Source organism: Podarcis liolepis (assembly GCF_965112155.1).
Source record: "Podarcis liolepis genome assembly, chromosome: 4".
Lineage (NCBI taxonomy): Eukaryota > Metazoa > Chordata > Lepidosauria > Squamata > Lacertidae > Podarcis > Podarcis liolepis.
The window spans coordinates 41,435,356-41,454,220 of record NC_139558.1 but is presented as its reverse complement, the minus strand read 5'-3'; the positions used below and the strand labels follow the sequence as shown (position 1 = coordinate 41,454,220).

General features: G+C 40.1%; 2 protein-coding genes across 9 annotated transcripts in view; one reads left to right on the top strand and one right to left on the bottom strand.

The window, feature by feature from the left end:
- Window positions 1-18,865, top strand: part of CTPS2 (CTP synthase 2) — a 65,306-nt gene that overhangs the window by 40,414 nt on the left and 6,027 nt on the right. For all 8 annotated transcript variants that reach the window (XR_014525801.1, XM_083501946.1, XM_083501945.1 and 5 more), the window contains 3 exons: window positions 11,174-11,270; window positions 14,257-14,312; window positions 16,278-16,374. Coding sequence is in view for 7 of the 8 variants with exons in the window: in XM_083501946.1 (XP_083358072.1) it covers window positions 11,174-11,270; window positions 14,257-14,312; window positions 16,278-16,374 (250 nt within the window). In the remaining variant the exon portion in view is untranslated. The remainder of the gene's footprint in view (window positions 1-11,173; window positions 11,271-14,256; window positions 14,313-16,277; window positions 16,375-18,865) is intronic.
- On the bottom strand, window positions 4,155-11,163 carry S100G (S100 calcium binding protein G). Its single transcript, XM_083502153.1, has 3 exons — window positions 9,455-11,163; window positions 7,459-7,602; window positions 4,155-6,514 (listed from the first exon to the last, which is right to left on the bottom strand). Exons 2-3 carry the CDS (start codon window positions 7,588-7,590, stop codon window positions 6,413-6,415), a joined length of 234 nt encoding a protein of 77 aa, XP_083358279.1. The 5' UTR covers window positions 7,591-7,602; window positions 9,455-11,163; the 3' UTR covers window positions 4,155-6,412.

Below are 18,865 nucleotides of genomic sequence, written 5' to 3'. Positions count from 1 at the left end.
TTGGGAATGGCAGTGAATAAAGGTGGCATTTAGTTCCAGTTTTTTTATTTATTTATTTTTTTAAAAAAATAATAAAATTTATTGGTTTATTCTATAGGACAGAGTTTAATTGGGCCAGTGCCAGAATATAGCACAGAAGCTTTAACCTACTTTTCATGAAATATCTGACCTCAGAGCCCTCCAGTTCTGTGCCTTCAGTGAACATTTCTTATAGGAATTCTATAAATGAGCATGAAAATGGTGGATGTGATTGGCACCATATCTTGTAATGATTGCAGTTCTGTAGTTGGTTACCACGACACCATGGTTTTTGGAATGAACATAATATTTAAGATTAAATATGGCACACAATAATATTAGCTGTATAATACTAAGTCTCACTAAGAGTAGACCCCTGGAAATCTGTACTTAGGTCAGGGGTCTGCAACCTTTAAGACAAAAAGAGCCACTTGGACCCGTTTCCGAAGGGAAAAAAAAAACTGGGAGCCGCAAAGCAAGCCAAATGTAAATAACCACACATTCTTCCCCTTCCCCCATTCTCTCTCTTTTCCCTGAGTCTATTTCAGATAGCAAAGAGGGGTATGGTACCTCTCATATCCATTTTTTGCAAAGCACCATGTGCATAGAGGGCATTATACAAATTAATACATAGAAAAGTGTCTGTCCCTCCCTGCAGTTCAACTCCCTCTCTTTTTACTAACAGTACATATCCATTCCTTCTGCTGGTGCAACTTTCTCATCATTTCTACATAGCAGCATTTATAAACCAGTGCCAGAGAAACTGGGTGAAAGGAAGGTGAGAGGGAAGAGATACGAATATTTATATGTGTATATGTATACATACATACACCTGCACAATTACAGGTTTGAAGCCAACTTAAAATAAGCAAAGGAATCTGTAGTGCTTTCCATGGGATCCGGGGACATGCCAGCTAATACTCTTCCCTTCTTCATTTGCTTGTCTCTGCAGCAAATCTTGAGGGGGAAGGGAGAAGGGCAGGAATTGCATAGGCACAAGAGAACGGGGGAAATCCTGCATGCAGGATTTTGGTGCCTAACAGCCCCCCTCCCTCTGCAATTTCTCTCGTGCTCCCCCGCCTCTCCTGCTGGCTACCTCTGGACCCCCTCCTCGTCACTGACGTTATTCACCCCTTCCTCCCTGACAGGGAGGGCGGGCCCATTTTGTGGTTCACCTCAGGTGCTCTCCCTCAACTCGGCAGCCACTCAGAAGCAAGGCACGGAAAAGGATCCCGAAGCACCACCGCCACCCCCCCCCTCTCTCTCTCTCACACACACACACACATACCGCCCCGCCATCTGGAGCGCGCTCTCTCTCTCCCCCTCGCCTCAGGTGCCTCGCGCGCGGGGCTGAGGAGAGCGTGGCCTGGGTGGGCGGGGGAAGCTATGAGCCGTGAAGCCGCCTGGCAGAGCTTCCCTCCGGCGGCAGAAGCAGCAGCAGCAGCAGCAGCAGCCCTTCTCTGACCGCCGCCGCCGCCTCCTCCTCCATCCCAGCAGCCGAAGCACCACCGCCACCCCTCTCTCTCTCTCTCTCTCTCTCTCTCACACACACACACACACAAACACACACACACACACACACATACCGCCCCGCCATCTGGAGCGCGCTCTCTCTCTCCCCCTCGCCTCAGGTGCCTCGCGCGCGGGGCTGAGGAGAGCGTGGCCTGGGTGGGCGGGGGAAGCTATGAGCCGTGAAGCCGCCTGGCAGAACTTCCCTCCAGCGGCGGCAGCAGCAGCAGCAGCAGCCCTTCTCTGGCCGCCGCCGTCTCCTCCTCCATCCCAGCAGCCGCCGCCTCTCGAGCTCCGCTGCCGCCGCTGCCTTGCTTTGCCCGGCTCGGCTGCCCAGCTCCATCCCCCTCCTCTTTCTGGCGCTTCTGCTTTTCTGCTCAGGGTCCCCGAGGATCTGCGGAGCCGCAGCAAAGGTGCAAAAGAGCCGCATGCGGCTCCGGAGCCGCGGGTTGCCGACCTCTGACTTAGGTTATTGATTTCAGTCATTTATTCTGAATATAACTCATACTGGATATCACCCATAGTAAGCAGTCTAAGATAATCAGATTTGTACTCATGATAGGAGATACCTGGTTTAGATATCCAGAGCGCTGGCAGATATAGTAGAACATAACTCCATGTCCTGCCTATGTGTTTCTGTTCTTAAGCACCACTCCCAACTCTTTGCATTCCATGTATGTGTCATGATGTACAATGAAGGTGTGCCTGCATCTCTAGATTCAGATGGCCTATTAGGAAAGAATCAGCAAAGTTCAAATTTTGAGGTGCACAGCATCCTTGCATTCAACAAAGGCTCCAGACACCAGTGACTAACATCATATTGCAGCTTCTTTGGTGCTCTTTTAAGCCTGGAATAATTAATCTATGGCGGCAATCCTAAACTGGGGTAAGCCCCAGGGAATTTACTGGGGTGTGCTTTTGACTAGACATACTTGGGATTGTGTTGTAATTGTCCCATGTGTTCTGTGAGTCAGCAGATGCTTGGATCTTAGAATGAAACCACCTATCCCTTCCTTAATTGTTTGTGGTTAATCAACTAATTATCTGTTGGCTGGAATGTCCACACTTAATTTGTGGTCTGTAGCAATTTATTTTAAACATTATAGGGTAATTCATATATCCTTTGGAATATGTAATTGTATAAACTTCTAGCAGGTCAAAGGACAAGAATGCAATGGGCCGGCCAAGTCAGGGGGACAAGGACCATAAGGAGGGCTCTGGTGGGTTGTGGGATCCTTTGCTGGGAGTGAGGCAATCTTTAAACGAATATCCCAGTGAGGGAAATCCGGGGAGGGGGTTCCACATCTATTCTTTATACAACATGAGATGGGACACTTCTGGCCTGTGGGCTCACAAGAAGGTCCTAATCTGGGCCCACAAGAAGGTCCAGTTTGGCCCACAAGGCCATTTCCCCCAAATCATTACTGGTGATGCTAGCTTAAGGGATGGGAACTTTTTGGCAAGTCTGGCCCACGCTGTTCTCTTCAGCTTCTGAAAAAGGATCTGTGTGTGACAGGCTGCTTTTTTAAAAGGTCTGCTTTCTTTTTTATTTTCTTCATTGTTGTATGATGGAGCAGTCACTGCCAGAACCAATGTGTGCTCTATGCCTTGCAGAGTGAGTGGTAAATTGGCTGGTCTAGACCAGTGCTGTATCATTAATAAAAGACCACTAAATAGCCTGCTGCAAGAGATTTACCAAATGCTTTGAAGATAAAATTGTTAAGTTGCAGCTTGTGGTTTCAACATCAGTTGTTGCAGACGGAAGATGTGGACAGGAGACTTGTAGCAGTGAGAGGAGCTACATGCCCCCTCAATCCCTGCTCATCATGGCTGATAAAGTCTAGAAGTAAGTGACTGTCTCAATGGGTGTAGGGAATGGTTAATGTCTCATTGTGAAAGGGAGTCATTGAAAGAGGCAGTGGTGCAGCCCTGCTTGAAAAAGTCCTCCCAGGATCCAGAGGTCTAAGAAAACTACCACCTAGTCCCTGATATTTTCTTCTTGGGCAAGATGCTCTAGTGATACAGGTATGCCTTGAGGAAGCAGTTAATCTAGACCTGGCTCAATACGGTTTCAGGTTCATATTTTAACACTAAAGCAGCCTTGGTCCCCCTGATTGATGGCCTTTATTGGAAGACAGATGGAGTGGGAGTTGGTTCCCTGTAGTTTTTCCTTGACCTCTCAATGGTTTTTGACACGGTTGACTATGAGGTCCTTCTGGAATTACTCTGGAAGATGGTACTCGGAGGCACTGTACTGTGGCGGTTCTGCTCCTACCTGCAGTGCTATTTGTACTAAGAGACTGTTGTTCAGCTTCGTGGCTTTTGAGCTGTAAGGGTATTGTAAGGTTCCATTCTGTCTTCTATGCTGCTCAACATCTATAGAAAATCACTGTGAGTTACCATCTGAGAATTTGGAGCACAGTGCACAGTTCTTATCTCTTCATTCCATCTGAATTAGGAGAAGCTGTGAAGGTGTTGGACCAGCATCTGGAAACCATGATGGGCTGGAAGAGGGATAATCAGTTGAAGCTGAATCTTGATATGATACTGTGCCAGGGCATAATTTGGGAGTACTCCTGGATTCCAGCTTGTCACTGGAGTCCTAAGAGGCTTCTGTGACTTTGAGGCATATTTCCAGTACAAGAAGGTGCACGTGCTTGTTCGCCACACAGCCACTCAGCTGATTTCTCCACAGTCACGGTGACATTCACACCATCTTGTGTCAGACACTCACAGACGCCATGAAGCACTGTTTAATTGAATTTTTCCCTCACTGGAAATTGTATCCAGTAAAGTCAGAATAAAAGCCACTTTCAAATGGGCTAGAAAAAGGGGGGTTTCTTTACACCGTTCATGTGTCATATCCACATGCAACTGGAAGGAAAGTTTAAAAAATGTTTTTGTGGCAAGAAAGAAGTCAGTTGTATACACCCTAAAATTAAATACATCTTAGGGTGTGGTTTCCAAAAGATTGCTCTCTGAAGTCTGATAAGGATGGATAAAGTTGCCATCCTTTAACTGCCAAGAATGGAAAAGGTCCAAATAACCCATAGGGGCAAAAAGGGTGTGTGCTGCAGATAACTCTAAGAAGATATATAATTAAAATAGTGTAGATCGTTTTGAGTTCAGTATGAATCTTTGGGCTGGCACATGCACGACGTTTTATCATTTTGCTATGCTAAGAGGTTTTGCTGCTGCATCTACACAATCATTAAAATAATTCAGTTACAGGTATGCAAATATCCAGTTGATCGTATCTAAAGACTACCTCAAGCATAATGTGAGATCCTATAGATATTGCTGTGAGGTAAAGTGCATTATATAAACCCTGGGGTAATGATGCAGAAATGTATAAACGCATAAACACATCAGAAATAATAGGAAAATGTATAAACAGTTTTGAATATAATGCTTGTAGAAAATTATCTCCCCTGAAGATAACTTTGTGATAGTATATAACAATAATGGCAGTCACTTTAATTTGGATCCATTTGTAAAAGAAGATTTTCTGTCAGGCTCCAGCAGAGGGAGATATCAGAAATTTGCTTCCTCTTCATGCCTTTTTCCTTTTGAGTTGTGCCTTTTAGAATATAAGATTAGGGGACGAGAGTACTGCTGTTTATTGATCTTATATAAGCTGTTCTTATAGCCTTTTTGGCTAAAGAGCAGATTAAAAATACTGCCAGTGAGGAAGTTCATAAGAATGCTCATTCATGTCCTGTTGAAGTGGCTGGCTGCATCTTTCGATTAATTAACTAGTTGTTACGTGTAACTAGTGTTTCATAAACAGCAAATGTAGGTCACCAGAGTGTGTTGAAGTGGAAAACATCAGATTGTGTGTGTGTGTGTGTGTGTGTGTGCGCGCGCGCATTGTTCGTAGTAAGCCTGGAAGGAGCCAAGATTTAGGGTATCACAAAGTACGGCTCACATCCTAATTGGGATTGTTGAAACAGAAAAGTGGGTTGGAGTTGCTCCAGGCCCAGTTTCCTCTGGCTGGAGATATATTTGTACAGAAAGAAGATGAGCACAGGAACACAAAGGAAGAAGTGGCATGATAGAGGGGCTGGTGTTGCACAAGAGGATTGTAGGAAGTGAGCAGGAATGTGAGAGTAGGCAATGGGTGCACCTAGTAAGGTTTCTAGATTGGTATACAGATGGTTAACTGGGAAATTATTGGGAAAAACAGATATGAGTTAAATTTGCTGGAGAATATATTGATAGGGAATTTTTCATTCACCGGGACAAATAGATATAAGTGGCATGTTATAAAGCAGCATGAGATAGAATTCAAGTGAACCAAGTCATCCTTATCCAATGAACCAAATATTTCATTGATTCTAATAAATGAATGGGCATGTATTAAATAGGGATGGAATGTGTCAGGTTTCAGAAACTTCAAAAGCTCATCTTTCAATTCTTTTCCTTTGATAATGGAATGCACTTTTCACAATACTTCTTTTTAACTCAACTTTATGTATTGCTTACTCTCACATTACACTATACTACAGTAGAGGAAGTGATTGTAATCAAGCCAAGTGAGATGTGTGAGGTGTCTGCCTTCTCCTCCTGTCATCACCCCAACCACACCCTGTGGAGCAAATTGTTCTTTTTAGCTCAAGTTGTTGTACTCTTGCACAGCTACCATTCAGTTTAACAGCCTTACTGAAAGAAATATCCTGTGACGACTGTACCCATAATGTAATGATAGCTTAGAGAATAAAGCAGTTCACATTTATTGATATGTTTTTATTGTCATAATCTTGTTCTCATGCCTCAGAAAGAAACCAGTCTGTTACTTTAGGGTTTCGTCCTTTATTATTTTGTTTTGCTTTCTTTCTAGAAATTGCAGTGCTCTTTCATATTCTTGTAGGGCGTACTGTTGACTTCACCCCATTAGTTTGGCCATCACAGCCTCAAATTCTTCAAAACTGACTTCTCCATCATTATTTTTGTCCATCTCTTTGAATACGGCATCAATAGTAGAAGCCTGTGATTTTAATACAAAACAAGAAGGTCAAATCAATGGATGTCACCTTAGTGACAATAATTTTGCCATTTTCTCTCTACTTTGAGATTTGCTGTCTCTGTGAAGCAGTCCCTGGCTTATACTTACTCAAGTCACTGCGTGGTTCATTTTTAAAGTTTCTTAGGTTACCATTTGATATTTGGCTTTCCCAGTTGTTTAACAATGAGGCTCTATATAGATTGTAATCCTACACACACTCACTTAGACTAAGTCATACTCAGAGTAGATCTGCTAAAATTGATGGACATAAGTTAGCAACCTAGTGGCTCTATTCTGAATATAACTTTTAAGATACAGCCCATAATTTCCAATGTAAGAACTAAGTGCTTTAAGGACTGGAATGCCAGTTGTTAAATATTTTACTATAAATAAGATACTAAAACTGAAAATTAAAGCACTGGTGCTACAATTACAAGCAAATTTCTTAAACGTAATGGTCAGTTTTGCTCCAGCCGCGGAGGACACCTACTGACATGCTGTTCCTCTAAACTTCAGCCCAGCATTTATTGTGTCTCTGTTTCTGTGACGGGTTGCTTACAGCGTTAGTCCTGCTCAGAGTAGACCCATTGATAGCAATGAGCATGACTAACGTCATCAATTTCAGTGGGTCTAGTCTGAGTATAACTTATGTGCCAATGAACCTCCAGCAATCTATCTCAGGCATTTTGGAGTAAATATATATACATTAAATAAAACAATGTACAGTACATTATGGGACTATGAGCACATGCCTTATCAGGAAAAATGGAAATGCTTGGGGCTTCATTCTTTTAAATTCTGCGCTTTCTGCAGTCTTGCTCTTTTCACCCCCAGTTAAATATTTGGTAAATATTACTTCTGTAATTGCTTTTGGACATTTCCACACACTTTCATATGTTGCCTCAATGAAACAATTATGGACTTACCTTTGTTACATTTGGAAATTCCTTCTCAATTAATTCTTTCAGTTCACATTGGGATAGTTGATTAGGATCACCCCCTTTTGAAGCATACTTGGCGAAAACCTTTCTCAGTTCTTCCGTAGATGTCTTGGCCATTTTATAGAACTCCTGAAAAGGGAATGTTCCAATGTGCTCAGATTAGAAATAAAGAAAAGAACACACAAGTAGAATAAGCTAACAAAAAATCACCACAAAAGAGGATAGAAATATGCAAATCACTTGATTATTATATATATTTCACTCTTCTATGAAAACTAAACAAAGTGACTTACAAATAAAAACAAAATCAAAAGATAACAAAAGCAGTCATAACAGTCAATCAGGATTATTTAAAAAACAGTGTAAATAACTTTGTTTAAAACTGTTATCTGCAACAGTTTTCTGTACATGTTGCAGCTTCTGTTTTTCAGTCTTCCACAATTGCAGCTACAGGGCAAATTCATATATTTAAACCTGTTACCTTATCCTGATCAAATTGCATGTCCATTGATGGCCCCACACATTTCTGTTTGCAATTTGTATGCAGCCTACTGACTGCCTGAACAGATTTATTGCAGCAGAAAATATACCAGTATGTGGTTTTTTTGCACATTTATTCAAAAGTTACAATACAGCTTTGTCCACTGTCATAATATCACAGAATGATCACTTCATTCTTCAATCCCACATCTCTGTCATGTTGGCTCACCAAATACCCTCAGTAGGAACCCAACTATCAATCTGGTTTACTAGACATTTTCAATCAATATATCCCGTCCACAGACACGTCTGCAATGCTGTTGGCATTAAAATACCCGATTCTTCAGTGTTTATGATGAAGACTACCTACAGCTGCACCAGTATGAAGCAAAAGGAATAGAGTAATGTATTTGAATTTACATGTTACATACTCAGGATGAATGCAAGGAGAAGCAACATTTTGAACATAGTTTTTATCTAGAACAGTATTAGAAAGATTGGGAAGCAGGTGATCAACACAGAAAACGCGTGCAGCAGATAAAATATGGCATGATATATGACATGAAGAAATAAAAGTTGGAAAAACTGAATTTCCTGATATCCCGGCTTTCTGTCTGCCACTTTGTGGAGGCAAAACAAACAAAAAACAAAACCACCTGGTGATACCCACTCACTCTACAATTTCTAGGTTCATTTCCTTGGAAGCACACCTGCCCATTTCAAATTACTTCCAATTAAGTGTGTTTTAGGAATACCAACTTGGAACTTCATCTTTTGCAAAGTTCAGTTCCCTGATTCAGCAAGGGAATTGTAATGATCAGCTACAGATGGACTATTCATTGCTGGTGAGGATGTGCAATCCTAATTCTATTGAACGGTTTAAGAAAGGCGCTTCCATAGCCACTGTCTCGCATTGCTAATTCTAACAATAACATTCTTGTAGCATTATAATAGGATTTGAGCCATTGCATTTAAGCAACTGAACTCTGTGGAGGATTAGTTCTAGGGCATACTTTGTGGTTTTTCAATTCATGCCCCTCAGAAGGGGCCTTGGTGGGGGTGAATATTGTGCCCACATCCCTTTATAGTGGGGTTACTACAGGTTGAAAAAAATTACACAGCTTTTCATATGGCATTCCCCACAATGCAATACTATATAGTAGAATAGCATGACAACACTTGCCGTTTTGTTAGCAATGACATCTCTAAATAATAAGTGATACTATACTGCCAATAGTAAAGCAATTTAAATATGGATATCAAATGATTTCAGAACTAGTTGCAAGTGCCAGTTCTAAATTAATTTGTGCTGCAGGCTGAAAATGGGGCTTGTTTTTCAGACTGACCAGATGAGTTTTAAAATGGATAAGAAGTTACAACTCAATGTCATGCAGGGCAGTAGCCAAGACTGAGTAAACTACAGCTTCCAGGGCAATTACCGTATTTAAAACAATAAAACAAACAAGCATAGATTATCACATGAAATTCAGATCTTACTTACCTTGCTCTGCAAACCTAAAACCCCCTGAAATTGTCAAGGCAGCTTTAAAAGACGCAGTTTGAGACTGGCATTCTTATAGTCGTCTGAGGCAGGAGTGTCAACCTGATTGTGAAATGTTTGTGTTGTTTGTTGCTATTAACAATAATAATTAATAGTTTAAGTTTGTTTGTACTTCTTTCCCATGTCTTTGTTTCAAAATTCCTAATTATATTTCTGCAAGAAAGAACTCCCTTTGACTAGGGTGCCACCTTTGTTCTGGCAAAATACAGGATAGGGAGAGGAGGGGCGGTTGGGGGGTGATTCCCCCCCCCCAAAAAAAATCTGGGGCTGATGTGACTTCAGAGCAATCCATTGCAATCTACTGCAGCCTAACAGGATGGTCCCTGGAATTTGACACAGAAAATGCCCTTTCCCACACGGCCACCTCCCAAACCTCTGAGGACAATGGACCTAGCAAGAGAGTCCCTCTGTACACCTGTAGATATTTCAGATATTTGTGACCCGAGTTGTTTAGGGCTTTAAACACTAGTGTGAGCACAGTGAATTAGGCCTGGAAACAAACTGGGATCCAGTGCAACTCTTTTAAAAAAGGTGATAGGAGTTCTAAATGGAATCTCAAGTAATCTGTCATATTGAAGTTTCTGGGTCGTCTTCCAGGGCAGCCCCATGTAGAATATCGTGGTCAAATCATTTCTATATAGGTTAGCATTGTGAAGGGTTTGTTACCATTTTGGTGCTAAGCAGGCTTTTCCCACTAGGCTAACTTTTCACTCTTTTAAGCTGTTGTGAGTTTTTATTCATGGGAGTTTTATCCTCTTCTAGCATTGTTTTAGAGTTGTCTATATTTTTACAGTTTTAAAGCTATCCTTGTCATGCTGATGGGCCACTGAAGGACAGGAATACATTTCAGGGGGCGGGGAGGATATTGGCTACAGATGCTTTGAGCTTCCAAGCTAAGAAAAAAAATTAGATTTTTCTTCTTATCAGCAGATTATGTCTTTAGTGTTGTATCAGCTGCTTGCTGTTATGAAACATCTAATGCTGTTTTCATAAGAGTGAATGGTGTTTTCTTTGTGTAGCATTGATCCTCAACCACATTTGACAGAAATTTCATTAGTTCATATATACCCTTTGTGTGTACATGGGAAGTGGAAGAGTAAAATCGCCATATGATGATAAACTAAAATCTCGATTGAGCAAAAATCTTTTAGCCTCTTGCATTCTAAGTTTCAGTCTTAGCAAAATACTTAAATATATTAATTTAAATTTAAATCAATGTAAATATTATTTGAAATCACTTGGTCAACTCACCTAACACAGTGTTACGGTCTTTGTTTTTCTTTTTGTAAGTTTGATTCTCCCTTTTCTGCTTAAGTTTAACTGGGTCAGGCCCATTTTTTTCTGGGAAAGGATTTCTAAAACGCAAAAGATCCACATAGTAAATACATTGGGCGCTACACCTTAATTAGAGCAAAGCACACCCAGTATACTGTCAGTAGCTGTAACATAAAGAACAAATCTAATGTTGAAACTCTTCCCTGACCCTCAACATCTCAGTTTCAGTGGTAGTACCATCTGTGGGTTGAACCTATTTTTATTGTATACAATGTTGCTGTACTAGAAACATGGGAAGATTTATGGGCATGCAAGGTGGTGACCCAAGTGCTTTGTATAGCATAGAAATAATGTAAACCAAAGTAAATGTTTTTCTTCGTTAAGGTCATTGACATGCCTGAACACAACCCTGGAGACATGGGAGGAACAATGAGACTAGGGGAAAGGAAAACTATCTTTAATACAAAGGACTCTATCTTAAGTAAGTCTTAAGTTCTTTGGCAGATGTATTTGCTTCTGTGATGTAGATCTATTTTAAAAAAACCCATATCTGTATGTAAAAATAATACATATTCATATAATGTTTGCGGGCCTTAAGTGTAATAATGGTTTGATTCAGTACCTTTCCTTAATATTTAGTTATGATCATGGAAAAGTAAGGGGCCTAATGTGTATCGTCCAAAAAAGTAACAAGTAGCCATATTCCCTTTTCTTCAGAAGTCCTGCTTTTTAATATATGGCACAGTCTTTATGGTTTAATAAGACCAACTAAAATTTGTTGACCTGTTCAGATTTCTGAAAAGTGTGCTTCCCTTGTAAAGCATAAATCAAAAGCCCCCTTCTTTTTCGAAGTATCAAGCTGAGTAGCAGCTACACATGTCTCTTCATTATGTAGAGGAGGACAGGGGGAAAAGACCATTAGAAAACCATAAGAAAGCACAGAGCACCTCGTCTTCCGCCTTTCCTTTCCCGGCTGTAGTAGGGATCCTCAAATTTCAGAAAACAATTCAAATACCTTCAGAAAACCAGTCCCAGTTCTTTCGGTGGTTGATTGATTGCAGCCCATTTGCATATGAAGCTTCGGGAGTGCCTCTTGATTGACGCCAATAATCCAGATTAAAAAGGAACCTTCCACAAAGTAACAGAGGCTAGTCCATGATGGGGGCACACTCCCAGATCACTTCCGTTCTGCCTTCCAAGTTGGCAGACACAGGGTTGCACAACACTGTGGGAAGCAGTGGACTTCCTAGACCCCAGTCGAAAGGATTTATGCCTCATGGCCTCCCTTTCCCCTGCCTGAACTTCTTTGAAGCCCCTGGAAGGGCTACAGAGAACAACCGCCATTGAATTGTGGGCATGGCTGGAAACCTGTACTTCACATTCTAAGTTGTACACTAGCCAAGCACAGCCTGCCTACAATCCTTTATTATTGTTGCATATTTGTTCTAACCTTTCCACCCCAGGTTGAAAAAGAGTACATTCACATGAAAACTGGATTTTAAAAAATTCTGTCAGAATTGTGGTTCAATAAATATCAAACATAGGCTGTGTTGCATTCTTCAACATTCAAATTACAGAAAATGAGGGGTGCTAAAAAGTTTTAACATGGCTTAGGCATTCAGAGAGTATTTTGGTTACATTTATATATTTAGGTAAGTTTAATGTGTGTAAAATTGCATACAAATCATTTAAAATGATTGCCAAGCACTTGAAGTTATATTATTATTATTATTATTATTATTATTATTATTATTATTATTAATTATTACCACTTTCAGGTGGTAAAATTAAAATTCTTTGCTTTTATGGAAGCAGTTCATGTACTCCTTCATCAACCATAGATTTCCAAGCTAAGCGTTATCCAATCACAAAATTAATAGCAGATTTGAATTTCTCACACCCAAAAACATATTTTAGGACCCCTCATTGAAGAAATTAGCAAAAATTAAGTTTCGCTTGCTAAAATAACACACTGTAACACACATGCCATTGAAGATAAGAACTTGTCAAATAACAAACCTATTAAGCTATTCATTTTCATGTAAGCTGTATAATTTCGCCTTTAGGCAGTATTGTTTTTGACAAGTAGTGCAATAAGCATATTCATAATACTTTGGATTTATAATTAAAACACTGATATTAATTAGGAAGACTTTGTTAAGGAGCCATTTAACTCATAATGTGAGGAGTGTAATCTCTCAGCCCTCCTGGAAGAGGAACTTATAGTTGCTGTGAGAGATGGAAGCTCCAGATTCCATTCCTGTTTGTAAATAAAGGGATTGGGGGGGAAACTAACTTGGAAAAAGAGACAGAAATTGCATGACTGTGTGATCATTTGTTTAGTAACAGATTGGTGGTTGTGGAGTCAGTGAAATACCCCCCTGCTTTTGTTGACCTGATGCATATGCTTGTTTTAGATATATCAGTTTTCTAGCTCCTTTATTCATGATCTTATTATTGTAAGGAAGCTTTGCTTCAAGGCAAAGGAATAGTTTTGGATTACTGCAGTAAGAGTGCCTCATTCACCTTCTCCGAGACTGGCTGGCCATATCCATGGGAGGGTTTGTGACTTCCTTATGACTTTCCTTTCTCGTGGCCCCTCACGTCATCCTATCTCCCTCTGTCCTAGCGACCCTGGATCTGTGAACTTCTGGAAAGTGAGGTTGACCCCCGAACTCTCATGCCATTTCACTTTTTTAAATAGCAGTAGTTGTAGTGTGTAATACTTTAAGGTGGATGGGCAAGCTTAGTGTCAGAGCATCTGCCTTATTCGCTGAAGGTCCCAGGTTCTGGGGAGCCATGCTAGTCACTGTTGATGGCGCTGAGCTAGATGGACCAATGGTCAGACTCTGCAGCTTCCTATGTTCCTGGCCATTCTTTCTGCTGAATTTCACAAGCATCCAAGATAGCTGCAAATAAACTATATTCCAGTTTAGGCTTTGCCACAAAAAGGGAAGTACAGAAAATATTACGAGCTGCAGGAGAAGGGACATGACATAGAATTTGGCATGAGGTCTCTTGAAGCCGCACTTCTACTCCCTGTCTGACATGTCTTTTAGATACATGTTTCACTGTCTTCAAAAAGATGTGTTTTTGAAATATTTCTCTTTTATTCCAGTCCTTCCCCAATTTCTTAAACTCTACATATAACCCCAATCTGCTTTTTGTCCTTGTTTGTTGTGTATGTTATAAGATGCAGGAAGTGTCTAATTGCCTCTGGCAAGATCCGCATGTAGTCCGGGGAGATAGGAAGCCCTAAAGTTTGTTTTAAAATTCTAATGATCTTCCTTGCTTATCTTTTAGATATGTTCAACATTGTCCTGCCACATTACATGGCTAGACTGCATCTATTTGAATATCTGTGTTCTTTTATACGTAATTGATTGGGAAAATATTAGATTATACACAAAAATGTTATTTTTACTTGTAACAGTAAAGCAGAAGTAACCCTTTAAATGTATTTGTAGGGAAACTTTATGGTGATGAAGTTTTTGTGGAAGAACGACACAGGCATCGCTATGAGGCAAGTAACTGCTAACGTAATTTTTGCTATCAGCCATGTTCAATTTGGAGTCAAGGCAACGCCACCTGTCCATTCCATCAGGTTTTCACAGTAAGGCCATGAGAACTATTACCTGTATTAAACTGTATAAAACTGTATAAAACAGCCTTTATAAGCCTGTATAAAACTACAGACAAATGTAGGCTTTAAAGGGGTGTGGCGGAAGTGTATTTTATCAGCATTTCCCTTCTCTGGAATGGAAAGTCTTCATAGAATCTGCATAATAAGTCTAAACAATAAAGTCTTATGGACTACTGCTTGAGGTGTGGCACCAACATACCCATTCAACAAGGAAAGTCCCAAACCTTACTGCAAATAAACTCAGTGCAAGGTGGTGTTTCCTTCTATGTGCTGTTCCTTAAATATGGAGGAGGGGATAAAATCCTTCACATAGGGGTACAATCCCAAAAGAAGCTAAAGAAACACTTGTCAGCCTCAGTGAGGCTTTATGAAGCAGAGTCCACTGAAAACAGAGTTGCGGAAAAGAGTCCAGGGTCATTCAGGCCCTGAGTTTATCACATCACTATTGATACTCGGAGCCACCTGAAATTAGGGGTTTGAAGGTTGGAGAAGAGGCACCCAGATGGGCACTCTAAAAACTTAAGCAGAATGCCCACCAGCAAAACTAATGAAAACGCACAAAGGAAACTCGGAGAAAGGGAATCATGGAGGACTGAGGGGAGACTCAGGTGGAAATCAGGAGTTTCCGGACACTCAGTTCAGAGAGTCATTTTATAAAGTGCCTCTTCAAAAGGACACATGAAAACTCAGGACTCTCCATAACCAATCAACAGCATTGATTCGAAAAGATGAGGAACTGAGGAAGATTAAGCAACACTGCTTCAGGAGGTCCTATGGTATTATATGGAGAGTAGCTGCCACTGATCTGGTGCCCACCAGAGGTATTGAACGGTAACCACCATCATTCCAGACTGTTAGCCATGCTGTCTGAATCTGATGAAAGTTGTAGTCCAAAAGAACTGGAGGGCACCAGTTTGGAGAAGGATGGCAGAGGGGGTGGACACTGCCTTGTCTCTTTTAATAGCGTTAGGTGGGATCTTTTCCAGCCTAGCTAACGTTTGCAGACAAAAGTAAGCCTTTGAGTCAAGCTGCTTCTGAGAGGACACATAGAACAATAGCAGAATACTGCTCTCTGGCAACAAAGGACTTAAATACAGTTTTTTCTGATTCTGTTTGTTTTGTTACTAGGCTACACAATAGTATACAGGCAAAGACAGCTTTCTTTCTTTCTTTCTATCCGTTGTACTTCTTGACATTGAGTGTTTTTTCTCTCTTCCAGAAAGGATAAATGAGTATTTCCTTTAAAACTGATTCCCATATTTTGTAATACCTGCAAATTGCAACATATGCTGATTGCTGTTTTGAAATCCATTGTCTCGGTTCAAGGTGCTGTGATTGAACCAGGATTTGGTAATCATTAGTGCCTTTCAGGATTCCTTCCATTCCTGTTCAGCTGGATATCCAAATTGAGCAAATGCTATTCAGGAAACCCTATATGAAGTTTCACCATTTCAAACCTGGTTTCAAATGGTGGTTTGGAGACAGCTTTCGGCCATAGCTTTCCTGATGTGGAAGTCAGGCCAAACCATGTTTAAGCAAAGGGGTATCTATACACAAGGGGAAGAAGCGGGAGTGCAAGTGTGTGTGGCACTCAAATACCAAACCATGGTTTGGACATTATGTCTGAAACAGTCTTATCATGTTATTGTTAGTCCTGAAAGCTTTCTTTCATTAGAACCATCTAAAAAGGTATGTTTCAGCAAGAGAGAGAGATTATTGTAGCACAATAACCATCTATATGCATTGCCAATACTGATTCATATGTGGATGCACATCTCCACAGGTATTGCAGTTTTCATCTTAAAAGTATGTTTATCTTCTCTCTTTTGCTTTGCTCTTTCAAAGGTGAACCCTGAGTTGACTCACTTCTTTGAAGATAAAGGTTTGAGATTTGTTGGTCATGATACTGAAGGGAAAAGGATGGAGGTCATCGAGTTGAATGGTAAGGGCTTTGGTTTTTAGCTGCAGCATTCTCATATATAGGAAATGGAGGGTTCACTGTACAGAACCACACCTGACAGATACACACTGGAGAGGACTTTTATCTGCAGTTCTCATTCGGTCTTCTGTTAAAAAGAAGGAAAGCAGATTTCAGTTATTCCAGGAAGCCACATTTGTGAAGAGGGAATTACACTGTTTTGGGCTATAACTACTCTATTTTCAAGTAGCAGCTGGTCAAATGGTAGGATACATGAACCTGTAGAAAGAAAGTATGCTTCTTAGGTTAAAAAACCAACAAAAAAAACAGGCAGGCAGGCTAATTTCGGAGGATATGTTCCACAGTCTGTTTTGCTCTAAGGGAAAATGGGCTGGAAAGAGGTACAGAAGATGCCTTTCCTTGGTGGTTTTATATAGCCCAGACACATCAGCAGACACCCAAAAAATGGCTGATTGCTTTCTTATGGCACATTTTGTGGAGACACAATCATTGTTTTAGCAACTACTCAGCTTTAAAAGTTCCTGCAGATGTTTCAGGTCTAAATTGTTCTTAAGGAAAATGTTCTTAAGGATAGACCTCTCACAAAATGTCCTGCTTATTTATGTCTATATATTCGTTTTTTCAAACAAAACTCCAAAGTGACTAATCACCAGTATGCATATAGATTGACTTACAGCCATTTAGTCATGGCTATTTACACTTTAAAGGTGTTGCTGCCCAATAAGGTATGTTTACAACATATTTTTATTTACTGCTAACCACAAAGTTTGAAATCTCTGTTTTAAAGCAGACAGTGTAAAAGTCCTGAATTCCAGGCACTGACATTTGTCAATACTTCACATTTAGGAATATACATATCCTTTGGCACAAATATATGATACTGCTATTAAAAACTGAATTATTGCAGATACTAGCTGTCTGTAAAAACAAAAATGTAAATTTACCTGATTATGAAAGCCTGAAGCCTATAGTAATTAAATTTGGCTCCAGAATGTGACAGAAAGAATTCTTTCTATAGTTTCATGCTGATATGGCACAAAACGCAGGTTGTCCTTTTGGAGATATTTCAAAACCTGTAAGAAAGAACTGTCTAAGTGCATTTGTTTTATTTCTGCTATATTGCTTCTGATATACATACTGAAAACAGATCTTGATAAAATATGACAGTTTTGTTAAACACTGCTGCTATGAAAGAAATAACATAAGCAATGCAATGTGTGTGTGTGTGTGTGTGTGTGTGTGTGTGTGTATCATATTTTTCCTTTGTCACATTCATATCAAATCATATCATCACATACAACTTTGCTCATACCGAGCATCGACTTCCCCCCTCCCACTCCCTGATTTTCTTAAGCAATCACAATCCTCTTCGCATTTCTATATCACCCTATTTACCTTCTTACCATACTTAAAAAAAATGACTTTAGTATTTGTAAATCAGTTTCAAAAATTATCATGACAAAATATTTTAAATCAAACCTGCAATGTTCTTTCATATATGGTATAAATTTACTCCAGTCCTTTTGAAACAGTTCGTCACACTGGTTTCGGATTTTCCCTGCCAGTTTTGCCAGTTCTGCATGTTCAATCATTTTTATCTGCCATTCTTCCAAAGTTGGAAGTTCCTGCTGCTTCCATTTCTGGGCTAAAAGTGTCCTTGCAGTCGTGGTAGCATGCATAAACATATTTAAGTCTACTTTTGGAATTTCTTCTTCCACAATAGAAAAGCCTCCGGTTTTTAAATAAAAGTATATTTAAAGATCTTTTCAATTCATCGTATATCATATCCCAGTAGGCTTTAACTTTACTACACGTCCACCACATATGGAAGAAATTCCCTTCCTTCTCCTTGCATTTCCAACATGCCTTATCTTGAGTTCTATACATTTTAGCAAGTTTATCAAATACCATCTATACATCATCTTCATTAAATTTTCCTTAAAGCAAGCAATGCAATCCTTAATGGCTTTCCAGAATCTGTTTTGGGTGGCAAGGCAAGACTTTTCATTCATAGCAGAAAACAAATCAGCTAAGCAAAGAAATACAGTTCCCTTGCCACTAATAGGCAAAGTATGCAAGTTTAGATATGCTTGTGGGGTGGGGTGGAGTGTTTATTCTACCGACTGAAGCATCTTTCCCCTATGGCAAGTGTTTTTCAACTGAGAGGCCTGTGTTGAAAGCAGAAAGTAGCTAATTGCACAAAAGGGGCTGAAGGTTCACTTCCACTATTGTTACCTCTCCAGCCTCACAGCACTGATAAGCTAAGTGGAAAGCATTTCAAAGGAGGAAGATAATGGGGTGGAAGGAAGAATTAAATGGAATATGGTGGTGGGAGGGTGTGGCTGGCTGAACAGAAACATGATAATAATAATAATAATAATAATAATAATAATAATAATAATAATAATAATAATAATAATAATAATAATATCTTTATTGTCATTGCCCCCTCTCGGGGACAACGAAATTACTTACAACGAAATTTTGTTGCAGA